At 53.8% G+C, this 21,838-nt stretch overlaps 5 protein-coding genes across 5 annotated transcripts; 3 read left to right on the forward strand and 2 right to left on the reverse strand.

Annotated features, from left to right (window-relative positions):
• Positions 1–646: 646 nt before the first annotated feature.
• Positions 647–4,229, forward strand: J4E90_010052 (uncharacterized protein; the record flags this gene model as incomplete). The annotated part of the gene is made up of 3 exons (XM_051439568.1): positions 647–731; positions 791–4,096; positions 4,147–4,229. 3 exons carry the CDS (start codon positions 647–649, stop codon positions 4,227–4,229), a joined length of 3,474 nt encoding a protein of 1,157 aa, XP_051286477.1.
• A 3,470-nt stretch (positions 4,230–7,699) lies between these two features.
• On the reverse strand, positions 7,700–8,947 carry J4E90_010053 (uncharacterized protein; the record flags this gene model as incomplete). The annotated part of the gene is made up of 4 exons (XM_051439569.1): positions 7,700–7,919; positions 7,971–8,209; positions 8,260–8,718; positions 8,768–8,947. 4 exons carry the CDS (start codon positions 8,945–8,947, stop codon positions 7,700–7,702), a joined length of 1,098 nt encoding a protein of 365 aa, XP_051286478.1.
• Positions 8,948–12,735: 3,788 nt separating this feature from the next.
• J4E90_010054 (uncharacterized protein) lies at positions 12,736–14,754 on the reverse strand (the record flags this gene model as incomplete). The annotated part of the gene is made up of 3 exons (XM_051439570.1): positions 12,736–13,482; positions 13,541–14,086; positions 14,152–14,754. The coding sequence occupies 3 exons, from the start codon at positions 14,752–14,754 to the stop codon at positions 12,736–12,738; spliced, it is 1,896 nt and encodes a 631-aa protein (XP_051286479.1).
• A 2,645-nt stretch (positions 14,755–17,399) lies between these two features.
• Positions 17,400–18,665, forward strand: J4E90_010055 (uncharacterized protein; the record flags this gene model as incomplete). The annotated part of the gene is made up of 5 exons (XM_051439571.1): positions 17,400–17,520; positions 17,573–17,757; positions 17,807–17,964; positions 18,012–18,270; positions 18,318–18,665. 5 exons carry the CDS (start codon positions 17,400–17,402, stop codon positions 18,663–18,665), a joined length of 1,071 nt encoding a protein of 356 aa, XP_051286480.1.
• Positions 18,666–20,470: 1,805 nt separating this feature from the next.
• J4E90_010056 (uncharacterized protein) lies at positions 20,471–21,457 on the forward strand (the record flags this gene model as incomplete). The annotated part of the gene is made up of 2 exons (XM_051439572.1): positions 20,471–20,816; positions 20,868–21,457. 2 exons carry the CDS (start codon positions 20,471–20,473, stop codon positions 21,455–21,457), a joined length of 936 nt encoding a protein of 311 aa, XP_051286481.1.
• Between the last annotated feature and the right edge of the window lie 381 nt (positions 21,458–21,838).

Below are 21,838 nucleotides of genomic sequence, written 5' to 3' on the forward strand. Positions count from 1 at the left end.
CGTGCTCAACCAGCTCCACCATCTGCCACTGCCTCTGCTACTGCTGACCACAGGCCTCCCGCACTGGCTTCACGCTCTCCGGGACCAGCGGTAGACACGTACGCACGCCGACCTATGTACGGACCGATCCAACTACATCACACGTCCGTTTTCCTGGTACCTTTCTTCCCTCAGCGTAGGCTTGCTCTTGTTGCGAGCCCTTGCCAGGTACCCAGCTTGCCTACCTCCGACCACTTCGACCAAGGTCCCCTGCAGCTATCAATTGGCTTTTGCTGTACATTAGCATTGTCATCCCAAGATCCAATTCCATCTTGATATCCCACTGCTACGAGCTGCGGCTACGAGACGCTGCGTAAACAAGCTCTTAGACGCTCTTTCCACCTTAGAGGCCTATACAAGGTACTTTCGTCTGCTCCAGCTGGTCGTACCTCATCATTCGCTGACATTTGTGTGTGTTGGCAGCCTCTGATTCAGTAGATTCTTTGTTTACTCCGAGAGCTTGCTGCCCCGCGAGCTGCAACGAGCTCGATCCAAGATAGCTCTCATTTCAGTACCATCAGTAGTCCGCTTCCAGTCACCTTGAGGCGGGTGTATTTTCGACTCGATTGTGGACGTGATTGGTGTTTTGCCAATCCGATACATGATCATGGCGAAAGTGGAAAGCACGAGCCTGCCAGGCCCCGCGACCTCGCCGGGCGACGACTCCAACGGTTCGGGCAGCGCCAGCAACTGTGAGTAGGAGCGACCGCCACACAACACCATGATAGCTGACAAAGACCGCTAATCGCAGCTTCCGCATCTACAGCCAAGCCCGCAACCTCGCCCACCGTCCAGACCTTCCCTCCGCCCAAGAACGACAAGCCCCGGCCGCACGTATGCGCGACGTGCACACGCTCATTCGCGCGCCTAGAGCATCTCAAGCGACACGAACGATCCCACACAAAAGAGAAGCCCTTTGAGTGCCCCCAGTGTACGAGATGCTTCGCGCGACGCGACCTCCTCCTACGTCACCAGCAGAAGCTCCACCAACAAGGCGCGACCAACACAAGACCCCGCAATGGACGTAGGGAAAGCACGACCGGCCTGCCGCCCAACCCTGCCGCCCGTGTACGCAAGAACTCGGTCTCAAGCAATGTGGGCGGCGCCAAGGGCAATGTCATGAGGCCACGCGCAAACACCATCAGTCACATCGACCCGACCGCCCTCAACAGCTTTCTCGCCACACATGGAACTTCGATAGCTGGCGGCAGGGGAGGCCACCCAGGTCATTCACACCATTCGAGCCTATCGGGAATTAGTCAGTTCGACTACAGGGGCATGTCGACAGCTGCCGGCAACCATGGCCAGTCTCACGGTCTACCAAGACTAGACACCCATATGGGATTCGGTATGGGTGGCGGTCTTCGCACGGCTCCCATCCCAGGCATGGCTGGTTCTGATGACCGTGAGCTCGAGAAGTTCTTCGGCTCGTCAGCGGCTTCTACGATTAACCCGAACCAGCTGCACCACTTCAACGCAGGCATCGCACTTCCACAATCGCCCTTCAAGCAATTCGCTAATCCCTTCGCCGGCAACAATCCTATTGAGGAAGACGATTTCGGCTGGGGAATGGGCATCGACAGCAACATGGTCTTCACCGGAGCCAACGAGTCGGCTCTTGACGGCTCCTCGCCATCGGCCATCAGCACTGCGAGTCAGGGTGCTTTCAACGACATGATGCTGGACGGCTCAAGCCAACAAAACTCAGCAGCCATGTGGCACAACCCTCTAGTCGCGCACACCAGCATCAACCCAACCGCCTTCACACTCGATGCCATGGCTCCGGTCTTCCCTGAGCTTATGATGAACAACAACACTTCACAAGAGCTAGGCGATCAGGGCGTTCAGAACGATTTCTACTCGTCTACTCCACCTCCTTTAGTGGCCATGAGCCCTTCAGCTGGTATACCCGGTATGCCGAATCAGTACTTTCAGACGCCCATGACTTTCGCTTCTGATGCCCGCAGCATATCATCTTCCTCATTCAACGGCAGCGCAAGGCACAGTTCTGTCTCATCATTTTCCACTGAAACCATTACAGACTCTACGCGGCAGGCTATGATGTTCAACTTGACTCAAGCCATGGGCTACGGTCATGGAGCTCAACGGAGGTTCTCGCAACCCGCAGTCAGCTCGCCTCTGTCCAATGGTACCGGGAAACCTTCAGCCCAGGCTGGTATACTCCCTAGCACTGTCGACATCCAGCGCTACGTCAATGCGTACATCCACTACTTCCACCCGCACTTACCTTTCTTGCACATCCCCACACTTTCTTTTGATACCCCGGCGTACACATACCAACTTCGCTCGGCCGGAAACTACAGCCAAGATACCATGGTTGGCGGCGGTGGATGTCTCATCCTTGCCATGGCCGCGATAGGTGCTTTGTACGAATATGAGCAGAATGTCGCAAAAGAATTGTTTGAGGCTGCGAAGAAGCTGATTCTATTCTACCTTGACGAGCGCCGCAAAGCTGGACTCTCGGCTGTCAACGGGTCGAATGCCGCAAACGACCACATCAACAAACCACCACTCTGGTTAGTGCAGGCTATGTTGCTCAATCTCATCTTCGGTCACAGCTGTGGCGATAGACAGGCCGCTGAGGTTGCGAGCACCCATTGCGCAGCACTTGTAAGCCTTGCTAAAGCTGCTGGCTTGGATAAGCCAACCGCTCCAGAGCAGACTTCTTCCAGTCCACCCAACCATACTAATGGCGACAATGTGGATATGTCTGACGAATCGAGCTCGCAGTTTGGCCAACATGCAGATAGTGTGGACGAGCACGCTCAGTGGATTCAGTGGAAGAAGATCGAAGAGCGTAAGAGGACTTACTTTGCCATCTTCTCCATGTCGAGTCTGCTTGTATCCGCTTACGCGCATTCTCCACGCATACTGAACTCAGAGATACATCTAGACCTACCCTGCGAAGAGGATCTCTGGTCTGTTGACAGTCCTCAGACGTGGGTGGCTATGGGCGGACCAATGATCGCTCAGCAACGCGGTTTGTCTTTCATCTCGGCCATGACATACCTTCTCGAAGCCAGTTCACGGAATACCACCTCACGGATGCGAAACTCCTACCCCCAGGCATTTGCAGGCGGGCAGCCAATGAACGGACCCTCTGAGAGCGACATCCGGCCCAGCACATTCGGTTGCTATGTGCTGATCAATGCTATGCACGTTTACATTTGGGAAACGCGGAACAGACACAACGGTCGCTTGTGGAAGGCCCAAGAGACAGAGGCCATGCATGCCCAGGTGGAGCCCGCTCTCAAGGCCTGGCAAGTCGCGTGGAGAGCCAACCCGAACCACAGTATTGAGCGCCCCAGTCCCTTTGGTCCTCTTTCCGCCGACTGTATCCCATTACTAGACTTGGCCTATGTCAGGCTCTTTGTCAACCTTGGTCGCGCGAAGGAGCTCTTGTGGCAGCGCGATTTTGACGGCATGGCGAACGAACTCGCCAGAGGCATTGACATCGTCGGCCAAGCAGACGGGACCCCTGAGAGGTTTGCATCGATGGATCTCAACTCAGGTTCTCCAGGCCAAATGGGCTCACAGGACCACGTCAGTCCCGGAAATGCGGCAAACGGTTTCTCCAACTCTCAGTCGTCCAAACGCGAAAGGCATCTCCGAAAGGCCGCTTTCTACGCTGCTGACTCCCTTTCCATGGCAGACAAACTGGGTGCCTCGTACGCTGACTTCACGGCTCGGGAGCTTCCCAACTCATCCGCGTTGTGCACTTTCGATTGCGCTCAGGTCCTTGCTGAATGGGTTGCAACTGTGCAAGACCGTGTTGGTCGTCATATGGGCGTGCTCGGTAGAGATGAGATTGATTTTGCGGGAGTGCCAGCTGTTGTACTTCTTGAGGAGGAAGACATTAAGCTGCTACAGAAGATCTCTGATATCCTCCACCATGCTGATATGAAGCTGGCTTACGACATATCGTCCAACAACCTACCGATGCTGGGTAGTCTTTCCAACCTCGGGCATTGCGGTTACGGAACCAAGTTGCTGATGGTGACGGCTTACATGCTGTCAAAGGCCGCTGTATGGCCTGGTGAGTCTGCCTGCTCAAAACCTATACAACATCTGCTAATATGACAATAGTAACCCATGTCCAAGCTCGTGCACTCGAGGCGCATGCCCAGCACATCAGTCAGCGAGCAGAAAACTCGCTTCATATCCAGTAATCATCTGCCTTCTTCGAGCTTGTACAGTACTAGACTTCTTCGGCTGTCGATATGCCTACTGCACCGTGTGTGCCTCTCGGATACCCTTTTTTACACACATTTTCCATCAGGTTACGACATTCTCAAACAACGACCGCACCCTCATTCATTGATGGGCCTTCTTGTACAGCTTGCTTCGTTGATCTGGATCAGAAGCACTGCTTCGGTCGCTTAGCGACAGCTAGAGCACCCCCGTCTTCCAGGTACATATTATTCCGGTGTGGACTGCACGTATCTCTGAACCACCCACACCGGAATAATGGATTTTTTTTTTACCCATCATTCCGGTGTGGGTGGTTCCAGAGATACGTGCAGTCACCATCCGTCTACTCACCTTTGACGACATCGCTGCCAGTACTACTTCTGTTTTTGTCATTTCAGGCGTTGGGGACAGGACGCAGGGCGTTCCTTCTCATCTTGATTTTTCGGGTTTTATTAGGAATTTGTACACATGGCGCTACGTATCGAGGCACGTTGCTGGTGAGCAATCGTGTCTGACCCGGCGGTGGCTGTAACACGAGCAGAGTAAGATGATACTACGAACAATCCTTTACGACAACCTGGGTATAGGGTATGGGCGGCGCAAATGGGACAATGGGTCAAAAAGTCAATTTTGATCACGCAGCTAGGGCATACCTGCATCACGAATGAAAAATCTACCACCCCAAACTCCATTATGCCTTGTGACTCCGCGATATGCCGCTGATACTTCAACCGCCTTCTCCGGTGCAACCCCTACACGAAACTCAGGTTCACCAAGCATTTTGATTCGCTCGTTGTGCTGTGTCACCATCTTAGCGGGTGGCTTACCACTGCGGCGTTGTTCTCGAACCAAGCAGCGGCGACGCCGTTTTGAACCTAAAGATAGCCAAAAGCCACCTGAGCAAGATCAAGATCTGGACTCTTCAGCGAAATGGAATCTAGCTACCAAAAGACGTATTGCGTGACTTGGACATGTCCTCATCTCCGCGCACATCTCCACGGTAGACTACACCATACAACCCCCTCCCCCCCTCAACCAATCCGCCATCCCGATGACCAACACCTCGATGCTCACACTACCCCAGTGCCCAGCCCAAGCTACACTAAGCCTCACAGCCTCACTCCTCTAACCCAAACACACCACGCAGCGCCGCCGCCGCCCTCGCCAAGCTCCTACGCGTAAAACCACTCGTACGCAGATCGAAGCACTAATGCACTAACCCAAATGCAACCACACACCACGTGTACATACGAGCGTGCGAGTCTCCATCAACCACCCGGATGCGCTCGGATGACATGGAACACGGCCGGCACCATTGGCGGCGATGCAGCCGGTGCGCCAGCCGCAAGAAAACGTGTACGGTGTCGGAGGTAACTCCGGAGTGATCATGGGATTGGGTATGCGCATGGGAATAGCGCGGACATGACATGGAGGGACGGCGCAGGGTACAGGGTCAGTCAAGGATAGTGGGCAGGGTCAGGGTCAGGGTGGGCTGGGGAAGGAGGGATCGGGGGAGTGTTGCTGTTCCTGGATTGAGAGGATGGGGGATTGATTGGGGTGAGAGGCCGGTCTTGGGATGTGTTACGTTTTGAGTGTGTTGAGCGATGGTGTTGGGGGTGGTAGGGCCGATGATGTGAGATGGGGGTGAGGCTGAGGGTGAGGTTGCGATTGGTGAGTGTGGAGTGGGAATATGTGGATGGAAATTGGAGCCTGGTATGCGATATGAAGTGTGTTTGTGGTGTATACTGTGAGAGCGCGGTACTTGCTAGGTGTGGATAGCATGGCCTTGCTGTGCAAGAGACTTCAGTATGTGTCGGCTACAAAGCTCTACGGTACTCTCAGCCCTCCGAACCCGCAGCCTTCACTATCCTTCGTTTACGAATTCTCCGTGGGCAGAAAAACGAGGTGTAAGGGCTGTCATTCGCGACTACCTGCCATGCGTACGCGAAGAGCTAGCTGCGACGCGTTGATTGGCTAGATTCGGAGCTTGGGTCGCGTACACCTTCCGCTACAGATCGCTCTTTCACGTCAACCACATTCGCGTCTCTGTTTCAACACATAGCCTATTTATCATCACACTCGATTCACAGAAAGCATAGCAGAGAATAAGAAGCATATCGGTTGTCAGGATGTCGCGCCCAGCAGCGCGTAAGGCCGCTCCTAAGGGGGAATACATCGAGACCGTATGTCTCTCCTCCCCTTCCGCATCAACAAAACACCAGAAAAACATTATCCATATCTTGCGCACCCCATTACCACATCCTTGCCATGTCATAACACCATCAAAACCCCAAACCATGGACCCTCCCCACTAACACCACCCCCAGGATTCCGGCAACAAAGTCTCCCGCCGCAGCGCGATCACCGGTACTGCCAACATCACGCTCGGCGGGCGCACCGTCATCATGGCCGACGTGCAACTGCGCGGCGACCTGCACCCCACACGCTCGGCACCTTCTTCGTCTGGTAAGGACGTGACGCCGACGAGCATCAGCATAGGGCGCTGTACGGTCATCAGCCAGGGAGGCGTGATTAAACCGCCGAGCAGGATCAGTAGGGGCCAGGTGCATTATTATCCGATGAAGATTGGGGATAATGTTTTTGTTGGTACGTTTTGTTCGGATTCTGATGTCTGCTTTCGAGGACTGTCATGCGAGACGTCTGGGTATGATGTACGTTGTGTTATACTAACCTAATGATGGCAGGACCAAACTCGACTGTTCAGGCTATCTCCATTTCTTCTCATGTGCACATCGGGCATCACTGCAACATCGGTCCTTTTGCTATCATTAAGGAAAACGTCAAGATATTACCACATACGGTTGTACCAGCGAACATGGTCATTGCGTCGGGGTCTGTGGTGGGCGGTCAGCCGGCGAGGGTGGTGGGCGACGTAGGAGAAGGGTGGGGTGTTAGTGGAGGAGGTGGTGGTGGATTGGGTGTTGGCGGTGGAGGGGAGGAGAAGTGGGTTGAAGGTGGCGATCTTAGGGAGCTGGTTAGAAGTATTAGATGATGGTGGGATTTGCGCGTGGGTTGAGACGGAATGGGATGGAGAGATATGGCGAAGAGAGGAGCGGGTTGATATCCAGGGAGGGTTGATGCATTCTTCCAGAACATTACGAAATGCTATTTCTGGTTCATTGAAGCTACCAAACTACGATACAGGTAGTTCAGATCCCATCTCAAATATGTACAAAGAAAAAAGGCGAAAAGCGCCAAACGATCGAGCGCAAGACTTGCGCAACTCAGCGACTACCAACGATGCTGCATCGTAACTTCCAAGCCAGCCCTCGAATATCGCTACCTGATCATCATATGGACCGTAACAACCGTATCGTTCGTATCACTCAAAATCTCCATGAAACGCATACATAGATCGCAGCGAAGCGTCTCCATTCTCTATCCTAGCTATTACCCGCCCGTAGGTGACCAACGTATTTACATCCATCTACACCATCTCGCTCCCCTTCTGCGCTTTGACCTCCATGGTAGTCAACTCAAACTCTCTTTTCTGGTAGATACCCTGCGTGTCCCAAGAATCGGGAGAGCTCTCGCTTTTCGTATCGTTAAGGGTGGTTCGTCCATCGGAGTAGATGTGCGCCTTGTGCGTGGATTTGGTGCCGATGGTTGGGCCGGGGCCGAAACCGAAGCCGAAAAGGGATGGAGCTCTGTGTGATGTTAGCGTTTTGCGACGACAACAGTACAAGACAAGGACGTACCGGCTGCGTCGCCTTGTTCCTTCTGCGGTGGAGGCCAGCTTCTTCGATGTAAGGGAAGTCTTGATGTCCCGGAGGAGAGGTCGCAATACGGGTATACACTGAACAATGATGGTGCCGACGATCTCCGAAGAATACCAAATGTTGGAATGAGCGTTGCGCCAGAAGTACCACTCGTCCTTCACGTTGCCCTCGTCCTTCCAGCCTGTGCGTACAGCAGATACGATCGCGACAAACATTCCCTGTTCCGAGGTCAGCGGTGGATTATAGGGGCATACTTGAAGCAACGCACCAGACTCATGGCAACACAAAGCCCAATCTTTTCCACCTTCCGCATGTCGAGGTTCCACGTGATGACCCAGGGGAAGACTGCGAGGATAAAGTCCATGATGATGTTGTATACGTTGCCGCCTTCCTTGAAATCATCCCTGAACTTTGAATCGAGGCAGAAGTCCAACCGGTACCAGACGTCGTAGGATTCTTTGCCGCACACTTTTGCCCATTGGAGAATGACTTTGGCAATCATGTATGCATTCATGCTGCCAATGATGAACCATAGTATCCATTGGCCCCAGTTCTTAGTCAGCTTGAGCAAAGTGACGGCGAAGGCAGTTTTGGTGAGCGATTGGTTGATCAGTGTTCCACAGGAAGTAATGTTGATGAGTATGTGCATTCGATCGTCCCATGTGTCGGTCACATAGCCTGTGGCATACTCGGTTGTGATGATGGCGTTGTTGACAGCAAGTAAGACCTGTTACACCATCAGCTACGACTATCTGTAAGCCCAACAGGTGCCTTACCCATGCAACGAGGAGGATGTGGTCATCCCACCAGAGACCGTGGCGACGTGTGACTTTGATCCATATCCGGAGCGCCAGGAAGAGTGATGCACCAGCAAACAACGCCCATAGCCCAATGTTCAACTCGAGCGAAGGATCCACGTAGTGGTGACCCGAATCATCGTGGTTCCGGCGGATCATGTTTTCCCAGCGGTCGGAACGGGATGCGGCATAGAAGCGAAATGAAGGAAACCGTAAAGAGTGAGATGTAGTCGCAGACCGACAAAGTTAAGAAACGAAAGAACGAATGCCTCCGGCACTCTACACTGAATGACCGGGGTGGTGGGTGGAAGAAACGACGAACAAGAAACGCCGTAAAGTGCGAAGCGGCACGAGGTCTAGATGACATTTGCGCATCCCCGTGCAAGGATTCCAGGGCTTTCCTGTTGTTAGCATCGATCACAGCCCAGCAAGCGACAATCTGCTTGACATTCCAGACTCGGAGGTTTTGAAATGAGTCCCATCTCGAAGGATGGTTGGTGGAACCACTATGCCGGTAGTGGGCAAGCCCCGGGCGCCGTCGCACGATAACAGCTGTATCTTCCGATGTATCCTGGGGAAGCTCGTGTTTGCTAACTGAGATAGACGTTAGTAGGCGAGCCTCCCATGGCTTGTGCTGACGCGGAAGGGCTCCGTCATTTAGTACACTTGGGAGAAGCAAGCAGAAGCTGCTCAGTGCCCTTTAAGCGGTGGTTTGACGACATTCAGATCAGCGATGGTCATGGCTACTGAGATAGCTGCCACACAGTGGGACAACGTCGCACAGATGTGCGAAACATGGCAAATGCCGCGACCGTGCTTGCTTCTCCTGGGTGTGCGCAACGTTCCAAAGTCGTTCCAACGTCGCTCGAAACAGGCCACGTGCTGAAGACGCCACTGCGTCCGTGTACTGGCGGAGAATTACAACTACGATAATCCTTGGGGGGCGGCTCGATATTAATCGATGCATTGCAAACACCAGCTCAACTGCGCCGAGCGTGTGGTACGGAATGGGTAGGCCCGGGAAGCCGCAGTTATGCCGACCGGTAATGACTGGCATCCCCAGCGCGCAGACTCTGCTGTTGGGTTTCTTCGCAGAGTTGGACACGAAATCGATGAATCGCGAGGGAAGGGGTGGGAAAGAAGTGTTTCAGATTGAGAGGCGCCGGGTCAGTAGCCGATGCGCTGTTTCGAAACGGGTAAAGCATATCCGGGCGCATGAACGAGGACGTCATTCGATCGTGCGCGCGACGAACACCTCCCTTTTTCTTCTCTATTTCCGACATACCATGCTATAACAAACACATCGGTTAGCAGTATAGGAGGAGAGATGCTGGATGACTTTAGAGAATTCGCAAATGAAGGTTGCGCGATGATGGTTCCTCATTACCCACACCTCCAAGCGAAAACAATCGGGCATGTATAGCGGCGTTCCTTCTCTCTCGCTCTTATCTCACTTGCTGTGCAATTTCTCAAGATGCTCGTTCCTTTTTTCCTACTCCCTCCACTTCGCGATAGTTCGACGTCCTGTAACGCCCCAACGGCGCGCAATCTCAGGTTTCGATGTAGCGCAACCGCCGTGAACCCCAAGACTAAAGGAACCAGAACAAACTACACGCAGGCGCATATCGAGTTCAGATTGAGAAATTGCATTCATCTAGTTCGCCAGATCTTGAGTTGATCTAGGGCTCGCTCCTTCTTCGACACCGTTAGAGACCCGTTTCGCCAAGTGCGCATCGCCGTCCAAGCGGCATGCCAGTGCCTCCTCGAAGTCCTCGGATGCGATTGGCTCGTCCGTGCTTGGAAAATTTTGTCGGCAAAACGTGTCTATTAGCCGACCTCAGATCGATCTCTTGGTTGTAGATTTGGGTGGATGGACATGATCTTCAATGTAGCAAGCATCCCCTGTTAAAGGGGTTGAGGGCGCGTGCTCTTGCGACTTGAGAAGGCTGAGCGAGATTCGTTGGGTGGTTTAAATCAACGTTCGCATGGGCAGCCACGCCCTACGAGGATTGGGCCTCACCATACCTAGGTATCCGCACTCGTAGTCGCCTGGCTCCATCCAACTTGTTTTGAAAACATATCGCAGACATGAGCGGATCTTCTGCAAGTAGTTGTGTTTCCGTCTTGCAATAGAACCGACATCATTGGCGGATACGACGAGGTTCGCGAAGCTACCCATGGTTACGCGATGATGGGTACTACCACTGCATACCTCTGGCGAACCAAGGGAGGGATTTTGCAGTACTATTTCTTTATGATAAATCTAGAATTATCGCGCAGTCACCATCGCGCAACAAATCTCCTCTCACATCTCAAAAAGGAGAACACGATTCACAGCTACATTCAACAACAGGTCCTGGCATACACAGTTCAGCAAGATGGTTCCATGTCTAACGCCGGCAAGCGCACTGCGCTTCACAACCAGTCATGCCACCAGTTCAACAATAATGTCACTCTTCTGTACATTTGCAAGGCCATCCACCTTCTCAAGAAGGAGCCTCACCCTATCTCGCGGCTTCCGATCGTCTATCCAGTCCTTAGGCCCGTACAAGCAGACTGTAGCATCACCAAAGAACTCACCACCCCGCTTCCAAAGACCAACACCTCGAATCACCCCTTCTATTTCGCCCCCATGGAAAATTAGGTATCGATACACATCCAAGGTCAAGAAGCCCGAGTCCAACATCCGCAGATACTCAATCCTCGCTCTACTGTTCACCCCCAGTATAACGTTTCTAGCCGTCGGAGTATTATATGGCTATGGATTCAGCGAGCCGACCTCCAAACAAGGGGGTGAGAGAATGGGGAAAGCAACGGGAAAAGAAATCGGGAAAGTAACGGGAGAGGCATTGGAAGACGGACTCAGTGACCCGTGTATAGCACACGTCAGTAGGCGCTGGGCGCATATGTACAGCCAACCCTGGCAACCCTGGCTCGTCGGCCTGTACATCTACGGAAGCTTGGAGTAAGAATCTGCAAGGCTTTTTGAGACGCCGGCCATCGTAGTCCTACGGCGGCTGACCCCGGAATCACCCAAGCGGGCCACAACGCCGACGGGAGACTATCAACACCTCACCAAAGACAAGATCCCTATTCATTCGCAACGACATCCACGTCGAGCTCTCGTTCACATACGCTACCAAACCCCGGGAATATTGCGCAACACGCGATAATGTCTTTCCCGCCGTCGCGTACTGCATTTTGAAAAGGAAGGAGGTCTCCTGGGAGTGCAGATTCAGACCTCCGGTCCCTCAACAGTCAGCTTACATCCCTGCGCTGTGTGTATGCTTTTCGATATGAGTATGCCGCTACCTCCCTTCTCTAAAAGACAGTAGGAATAACCCAGACGTATACATGGCCTTGGGATTTGGTAAACTTCGGGTCTGATACCAATGTAGTCTGCAGCGCACCTGTTGTCTCCTTGAGTCTATTTTATGATTAGATAGCAATACGAGTTACCCAGGAGTCTGCATTGCCTTGTCACTGTGAGTACGGTCGCGTTTCTGCTGATGTATGCCGAAGCGCACTTGTTGTTGTTCTAGGTGCACGTCATAATCAGTTCGCAATAGAAATCATCAAGAAGTCTGCGTTACCTTAGCATTTCAACATCTCTGGTTTTGACAGTAACATAATCGCAGCGCACCTGTTACTGTTCTTGGCCCATGTTGCGATTAGCTAGCAATGGAACTTACCCAGGAGACTACATTGCCCTGGGGTGTTAGAAACGTTCACTTTTATACCAATGTAGGCTGCACTACCTCTTTGGTGGTCTTCAATGTCAAGTAGCGAGATTCCATCATGGCAGTATCTTATTTTTGTTGTACCGGCTATGTCTTGATGTCATATAAAGGGACTATCTCAGTCAAGCATATCGACATACTCTGGCACTCCACTTTCCGTCGCAATCCTCATCCGCTTTTCAGTTGGGCTTGGACCAAAGCTAGCGCCTAGTTGTCAACGGCAAGCAGAACAGCCTCATACTTGTTCTTCCAGTAGAGAACATCGCTGCTAGGCGCAGCAGCTCCAACACCGTTAGTCTTCTTGGAAACTTTGGCTTGAGTAAGCTCGAGCTCCAGGCCCCGAATGACTTCGTCCCTGTCAACGACCTCCTGGCGGTACTGATCGGCCTTCTTGTAGGTGGGTAGCATCTCCTTGTACTCGCTGTAGGAGCGCTTAGCCAGCTCAGTCCATTCTAGCACGGTCCCCTCGAGCTCTTTGATCTTGTCCTCGCGAGCACGTGCTTTCTCCTCGTTCATGAAAGACGGAGAGCCACCGACAGCGAAAGTGGGGCTCTTGGAGGCCTTGAGCTCGTTGATATCGGCCTTGAGTTTGGCGTTCTCCTCCTTGAGGGACTCGCAGGTCTGTACGGTAAACTTATGCTCTTTCTGCTTGGTGAGAAGCTCGGTATTCTCCGATTCTAGCTGGTCAACCTCATCGTCAAGACCCTCGAGCTTCTTCAGAAGCCCCTCCACTTGGGTCTTGGTCTTGGCTTCTTCCTTCTTCCTGGCGTCCAAATCGGCGCTGAGAGTGCTGACTTGTTCGGAAAGAGTCGACTTTGCTCGCATGAGTTCGGTAACCTGGGACTCGAGGTCGGCGAGTTTGACGAGACGCTGCTTCAGCTCGGCGTTCTCCTTCTGGCAACCACCAAGGTCGATCTTCAGGCCTTCAGCTTGCTTGGTCTGCTCGTTGAGTTTCTAATAACATATTAGTCCAACCTGCACTTAAGTTGCTTGTTATGTCAAAGCCACTTACCGCGAATGCCTTCCCATGCTCAGCTGCCTGGTTGCTGTAGCGCTCATTCAGAGCCCTGTTTTCCTTCTTTGCCTTTTCGGCCTCGAGTCTAGCAGTGCTCTCGCCTCCCTTCAACTGGCTTATCATGGTGTTCAGAGCCGTGTTCTTCTGTGTCTCCTTCGCGAGAAGGTCGGCGGTCGACTTAAGCTCGTCGGTGAAGCGATCGGTTGTCGCCTGCTCGTCGGCCTTCGTCTTAGCCTGGACATCTTGGAGCGCTTTGCGCAGGGTGTCGGCTTCTGCAAGGTGCTGCTTCTTGGATTCCACGAGAGTCTCCAACTCCTTTTCGAGAGCTTCGAATTTGCGAAGATCTTCCTCCTTTGTAGAGCGCGCTTGCTCTAGGAGGTGCGCATAGTTGTCGATCTCGGTGCGCAAGTTACCCTTCTCCAGCGTCAGGCGTGAGACGCGCTCTTGGAGGGCCTCGAGCTCCTTCAGCTTGTCGGCAGTCTGCTCCTTGTGCGCAAGGAAAGCCTCTTGGTGCTCGAGGATGAGGTTGTGCTGGATGTTGACCTACATGGCATGAAAGAATTAGTGACTGATTCATCGGTATGAAAGGCCTTCCGGGAGTCACTCACCTTCTTGTGCTGAGTGTTGAGTTCGTCTTGCGAATCCTTGATGGCCTCGTTCACCATCGAGCTGTGATACAAGCTCATGTTGTCACGCTGCTTCTCGAGGAACACAGGCAGCTTCTCCTTGGCGTCATTTGCCGCAGCAAATAGCGCCTCCAGTTCATTCCACAGGGCTTCAACAGTTGGGTTGGTCGCATCCGGTGACTCCGCGCGGATCAGCTCCAACAGTCGGCGCGTATTGGTGACCGTGGTCGAGACAGTCCTGGTGAACTTTTTGGCATGCTTGGCGACTTGTTCCTTCAAAGCATTACCTTGGGAGATGGCGAGCTGCGCATCGGGGTTGTTCTGGGCTGTGTTGAGGACTACGTGAGCGCCACTGTCTGCGTCAGCGTTGTGGTGAGCGTCTTTGAGGGCCACATCGGAGTTGTTGGTGTTGGGGGTAGTAGTCTGCTCCTTGGTAGCGATGACGCTGTCGACAGTGGGGGGAGCAGCAGCGATAGATGCAGATGGGTTGATGGACGTGGCCAAAGCTGCCTTCTTCAAGTGCGGAGCAGCATACTTGGAGTATCCGAGAGAAACGGGACCCATGTAGGGCTTCGCGGACGCCATATTGCGTGGTGGATGGAGAGAGCGCGGAGTTCTGTGCTTGATGTGAGCCGCTGTCAATCACTACGGTCGGATGTGAAAATGAGGTCGCCGTTGCGCACGATGTAGTCGAGTGCGATGAGTGAGGGATACGACTTACGATTGACTGTAGACAACTACGAGAGTGTAGGACGGCTTTGTTCGAGAGGGTTGGGGGTGCGGTATTCTGGTTGTTGGGGTGAAGCTGGCGCCGTGTTTGTGGACAGAAGGTAAGGGCAGTCGCGCTCGGCCTCAGGGCAACAACGTAGGCAGGTACTCTCCACCACCTAATCGAGCCAATCTCACTGATGAGAGAGATATCGTTAGACGTATGCAATCAAGACATCTTTGTCATAAAGTGAGAAATGAAAAGAATGAATTAGATGACTTGTCACGTGCTAGCAGAAAGAGCGACTGCCTTCACCTTTTCCCACGCTAGCATAACGACTGGAAGGAGCTATGGGTAGTTGGCAGTCATGCTGAAGAGCGGAGGCGCCTCATACAAGGAAGACATTGAACAAGTGCGCCGCAATCTCCATTGTCGCAAAGCGAAAGTTTGATATCCTGAGATAATGTAGACTTCTAGGACTCTGCATTCTTCCTAAACGGGAAGAACACAGGAAAGACGGAAGAGGTGGAGAATGAGATCAAAAGGAAAAGACCTTGCAGCAAGAGAATGTAAGGTTAGATCGATCTTCGACAAGAGAAATGAACCAGGTACCTTTGTCGTCGTCAGAGCTGCCACCTGGGCAACAAACGTCCCTCATGATATTAGAACGTACCTCAGCAAGAGGCCGCGGACGATAGAACTCTTCAGACCTACATGTTGGAGTATTGTCACACAAGTTTGTCAGGGCGATCGCGGAATGCTGATTACTTAAGATGCAACTTGTGGAGAGAACAAGTCACCCACTCCAGAGCTCCCCATGGTCCCCACAACCCGCCAAGATGGACATGCGACCTAGAAACGGGAACGTGGCTCTTGGCTGACTCAGGATACGATGTTGGATCAACGTCCCCTCAAAAACGAACAAAACATGCTGACAAGGCAATGGCAAAACACGGCTTAAGCCTCGGTTACAGGACAGAAACACAAAAAGCAAAAGACACGCCATTCTGCTTGCCTGTCAAACCAGGAAGACGGGTCAGATTCCCATTCGGCATGCTGTGTGACGGTCACGTCGGCGTGCGATGGACCACGATGGATCGCGTTGGCCGTGTTCAGACGTGCAGAGGGCACATTTCAATTTTCATCGAGTGGGTTCAGAGTGGAACAGGAGGGTTCCAGACACGCAGGCAGCCGAATACCCGCGCAGAGGACGGTCCGCCCCTTTGAGGATGTTGGAACGGCGCTAGTTCGTTGTGGTTTTGGACGCTCGTGGAATATGTTGCGGTGGGCCCCTTAGGGGCTCCTCGCTATTTATCCAGGTGGCCATGGGGAACCGCCGTTGAACCAAGCGAGTGGGGGTCGCAGCGAGTTACCTCGGGTTCAAGTGGCTGAAGTGGTTGAAGTGAAGTGAAAAGGGCCGGAGAGGCAGCAATCACAAACATGTCGAGAGAGAAAGGCCGAAACGAGGCGTCTTGGGTAAGCATTGGAGGTGATGGGGTGGGTCCACTTTCGGAGGTATGGCGCGGAAAGAGCCGCCATCCAGCGTCTGAAACATAGTCGGGATTGCTCCTAGGCCGTCCTGCAGCAGTACGGGCGAGCTGGCGCGCAGGAATGCATCATGACGGAGAAGAAAGCAGGCGAAAGTTGGGCAAGCAGTGCACGAGCCGGCAGAAGGAGCTAGTTGTATTGCACTCGCGGCGAAGGCAGGGCTAGCAGCGTACAGAGACAGCCCCCTACGGTGGACGAGTGAAACGCGGAGGCACCGGTACAGGTCCGAAGCATCAGGTTGGGGAGCAGATGTCTAGTCATGTTGGCGAGCGACGGCAGCAGGCTTCCTAGCCCGTGGTAGACTGGATGCAGCGGGAATCGATCGTCGCGCCAGGTTGCCGTGTCTCGTGGCTTTCACGTCGTCCATCACGTTGCGGGCGCCGATCGCGTCCGCATGGGGGACTGGCATCCGAACGTCGGGCGTGCACGCTTGACCTGCCCTTGGCCGCCGTGTCGCGGGAAGACATTTAATATCATCCTGCCCGCCCAGCTGGGTCACGGCTGCTGCTGCGAGCATGGGCCTTCATCGCGAACGGTGCAGATCAGGGATTCTTTGCCGACACGTTATTTCTTAGGCCAGTCGCATACCGTCCCGGCTGTTCAGTCGTCTGTTAGTGCTGCATAGTGTCTCGTTTGCGCCCTCCTGCCTGTCCATTGAGATACTTTTTTTGCTTCTTCGTCCCTCGTTCAGTCGCGTCGCCCTCTGCTAGCACCGTACACCACCCACCACCACCACCGCTCTACTGCACCCCTCCCAACCTCCGGTAGCGTCTCCCGCTCGCCTCAGATTCCAATTAGCTGCACGAGTCAGCCCGCTAGGACCTCAGCTAACACGCATGGTAGGCCTTGACTGCTACCTCGCTACTGCTGTATGCTGTAGCCCATCCCTAGCGTGTCGCGACTTCTCCTCTCCATCGCCGCTGCCTCAGCTCCTCCACGACGTCACCCATAGCAGTTTATGGCACCGGCAATCATGTGCTTCGGACGAAAACCCTCTGCCACCGACCCCGAGTCGAGGAAGAATGTCGAGATCGAAAAGAACCTCCGCGCCGACCGGAAGCGGGCTGAGCGCGAGGTGAAGCTGCTGCTACTCGGTATGCATTGAACGGGCCCCGGTGATACAGCGTGACTGAGACAAGAGTGCAGGTGCCGGAGAGAGCGGCAAGTCGACCGTCCTCAAGCAGATGCGCATCATCAACGCAGGCGGATTCCAGAGCCTCGAGCGCAAGACATGGCGGGCCACCATCTTCAACAACCTGGTCTCGGCCTTCCAGACCATCTACGCAGCCATGCAGGAAGACGACATTGACTTTGAGGACGACGACAACATTGTATGTCCCATCCAATGGCTCCTGCCCAAGCACCACTAACCGACGACAGCGGTACTCCGAGATGGTCAACTCCGCGCCCGACATTGGCACTGAGGAGCCCATGCCCGAAGAGTTCCACACAGCCTTCAACTCGCTTTGGGCCGACAAGGGCGTGCAGCTCACAATCCTCAAGGGCAACCAGTATGCGCTGCACGACAACTTGAACTAGTACGTCCACCTCCTCCGCCTCGACCACTCCCAGGCTAACAATTCAGCTTCTTCCAAAACATCGACCGTCTGTTCCAACGGGACTTCCTGCCCACCGACCAAGACATCCTGCGCACGCGATTACGGACCACCGGTATCTCCGAGACCATCTTCGAGCTTGGCAACCTGACATACAAGATGGTCGACGTGGGTGGCCAGCGCTCAGAGCGTAAGAAGTGGATCCACGTTTTTGACAACGTGCAAGTCGTGCTCTTCCTCGTGGCCATTAGCGGATACGACCACGTGCTAGTAGAAGACCGGAATGGCGTAAGTCACCTTTTAAGTACGCACGCTACGTCCACTAACACCACTAGAACCAAATGCACGAAGCTCTCATGCTATTTGAGTCGATATCCAATTCCAAATACTTCGAAAAGTCGGCGCTTATCCTCTTCCTCAACAAGATCGACCTCTTCACCGACAAGATAGCAAGTGGCATGAGCCCAATCCGGAGGGTCTTCTCCGACTACACCGGCGGGGACCGAGATGTGGAGGCCGGCAAAGAGTTCTTCGCCAACAAATTCCGCAACCTCGTCCGCCAGCCCAAGAAGGAGGTCTACGTCCACTACACCAACGCGACCGACACCAACCTGCTCAAGATCACCATGGCGTCTGTACAAGACATGATCGTCCAGCGCAACCTCAACGCACTGATACTATAGTAATCACGGATGGTCGCGTTGCGATCGTCGCCGTCTTACACACAGCCCAGGAGAGCGCTCGCGCGCCCACGCGAAAGCAGGGGTGCACAACGCACACGCGCCCGCGCTGTCGACCCACCTGCCCTAGAAACGGATAGTCCGCCTGGCGGGACCGGAGTAGCAACGGACTTTTAGTGGACGAGAAGAGACGACTTCCACGGCCCTTTTCCATTTTATACCCCCGATACCTCTTTCTCCGCTTCTTCATCATCTTCGCCAGTACATGACGATCTCACGACTTAATCTCTTGGTCTTGATTCTAGTCTTGATCTTGGTCTCTTTTTCTTCTCTCTTGGTTTGTTTTAGTAAGCGGATAAACGCATTTTGTAGATTCATAGTGTATTGCAGATCTGAGGAGACGAGCATGTCTTGGAACTCGACTGTGGAAAGATACAGAGGCTGACAAAATCTCCCTCCCTATCTCGGCTTTGGACAACTACCGTTCATTGGGTATTGTGTACCTAGTACTCCTGCGCAGTCACTCACTGCGAGTGGGCAGGGTCATAGATTGGGGTTGGGCAGTGCCATGTCCAAAAAACATATTACATGGCATTGGACGTGCAGCGGGGAATGCAGAAGAGGTACATTTTGCTGCTGCAGTGTAATATCAACAAACCATCTTACCCAGCTCCGAGACATTCTTCATCTTGACGTACTCCGGTTCCCGTAGTTTCCGTTTCCCGTGTCGTTGCATATGCAGCCACTTACATAGCCATGTTCCCATGTCCGGGGGACGCAACTCGCAACTTGCATCATATTTACCCTGATTTACCCACCGCAAGCGAAGGGAGATATGATCAGGATGGTAAAAAGCCGCAATCCCGCGGGGTTCGTCAACGCCCATGCATTATGCGCCTCTGCGGCGTGGTTGCCTTACAGACCGAACCAGTCGCTCTCGGTCCGTGCCGCTTCAACCCGGCGTGGGACGTTGACTCGCACGTCGCGTCGCAGAGTGGGAGGAGGGTCTATCCCTCCATAATGAGGGAGTGGCTGAGCTGGTGGCTTGGCTTGGATTTGTGGCGTCGGTTTGTGGTGGAGAGAGATGAGATGGGTGGATGTGTACAGAAAAGAGTGAGATGGATTGTAGTGCAGTGCAGTGCGATGTATTGGACATGCGGGGTGGGTGGTTAGGCGCGCACAATGGGATTGTGAGGTCACGCGAAGAGTGTTGGCGGAGTGAGTAGAAGGGTGCTGTTGGTGAGGGCAGTGTGGTTTGTCGAGGGATGCGAAGTGAGGTAGTGCGGATGGGGGAATCCCTTGCTCTGAGGAGGGGACGATGCCTGTGAGAGGGCGATAGTAGGCGCTTGCTAACACCATGTGTTGTCGTAGGTAGACACTAAGAGAAGGCCAGCAAGCTAGGTTGTAATATGTGCAAGTATGGCAAGATTGATTTGACGGTGCAAACAGTGCTCTATCATGGGCGAAACAATACCCATTCTATACTGCAGATAGCGAGTATCAGAGGGTGCATCGAAGCCACACTGCTCTAACAACAGACACCACTAGAACATATAGGGGAGATGATCTAGACCACACACCGACATCTTGTCACGAGACCTAGGTAAATATCCGTGGACGTTCACCGTACTCTCGACCGCTTCACGCTTCTGACATGTGCAATGCTCTCGTGACGGGTGCCGGCTGCCAGTGCTAGTGCCAATCGGGGAAACATCGGCGCGTGGAGCACCTGCAGCAAGTCCTGATAGCCGGCCCTTGAGCCTCATCAACACCATCGTCATACCCAATACCCCTCCACCCAGCTGGCCATGTTCTCGCCCGCTGTTGGCAGAGTCGCCCGCTCTGCAAACACCTTCGCTACTGCGCCAGCGACTTCGTATGTCTTCACCCGCTGCGCCCGCTCTGCGCTGAGCACCAGCACGGCGCCGCAACAACCCTTCCGACCCAGTCACCAGCGGCGCTACTCGTCCTCGAAGCCGTCCACACCCCCGAACAGCAAAAAGAAGCCCACGGAAATAGATCAGAATGCGACGGCAGAGCTCCAGGGCGCCGGCAAGAAGTCCAAGGAGACGAAGAAGCTGAAGGAGCCCTCGACGGCTACCACAGGCAACAACGTGCCCTTTGTGCCGCCAACAAACCACCTCCGGGAAGACGGTAAGATGCCGCGGGGATGCACCTTTCCTTCCACATGCTGACGTGCTGTAGATGTCAAACTATCTGCCTTCTTCGGCCTCCACCGCCCTATCTCCATCTCGCGCTCCTTCCCCAACGCGACGTCGACCGCCGAATTTGACGCCTTCTTTGACGTAAACCGGGCGAATGACGTGCAAAGAATGGAAGCCACCAAGAACGTTCTCGCTGGCTTCCTGGACCGCGTAAACGCCGAGATCGACGCACAAGAGGAGCAGCGAGCCGATGCGATACAATCGGAACAGGAGGTATACCACCTCGATGTTGAACCCACACAGCAAACCGTAGAAGACTGGGCCTCTCGCCTTGTTCCCTTCCGAGCACCAGCGGCACCCGAGCCGTACGATGCACCAGCGAGCGCGCCTCAGGCCGAGTCACACTCCGCTGAAGGCCTCTCCGCCAGCATCAACCAGCGCATAACCGAAGTACCGCTGCCCGCGCAAGAGAGGAAGCCAAGCACATTTCGCCAACACGTTGCCCGACGAAGATATGGCATGTACATGATTAGTGTAAAGAGGCAACGGAAGCTCAAGATGAAGAAGCACAAGTACAAGAAGCTCATGAAGAGGACGAGGCTGTTGCGGAGGAAGCTCGATAGGTTGTAGTGAGTACATAGCGTTGGCGTTATAGACATGCATGGCCAGGTCGAAGAGAATCACTTCATGGACTCGCGGACTGCTGGCCTTGGGACTTCGATGTCGCCTGCGCAGGTGCGAAACCGGTCGCAGTGACCAGGAATAACACCCGCGCCTTAACGGTCGCCCCCCTACGGTCCTTCGTTTGACAGAAGGCATTACGAATTTACTCGACTCATCTTTGGAATCTCGCGCATTGTCCTGGTGTTTTGAGCAGCTTGTTTTTGATCGCATATGACGCCAGACGGGGCCGCTTCTGCTTTCCAAATACCACCGTCAATAACCACCATTACGTGCATTTCCCTTGCATTGTGTTTCTGCCCGAGCATCTCGCTGTTTCTTCATGCATCG

This window comes from Alternaria incomplexa, assembly GCF_024043165.1.
Source record: "Alternaria incomplexa strain BMP 0042 chromosome Unknown scaffold_19, whole genome shotgun sequence".
In the NCBI taxonomy this organism is placed as follows: Eukaryota; Fungi; Ascomycota; class Dothideomycetes; order Pleosporales; family Pleosporaceae; genus Alternaria; species Alternaria incomplexa.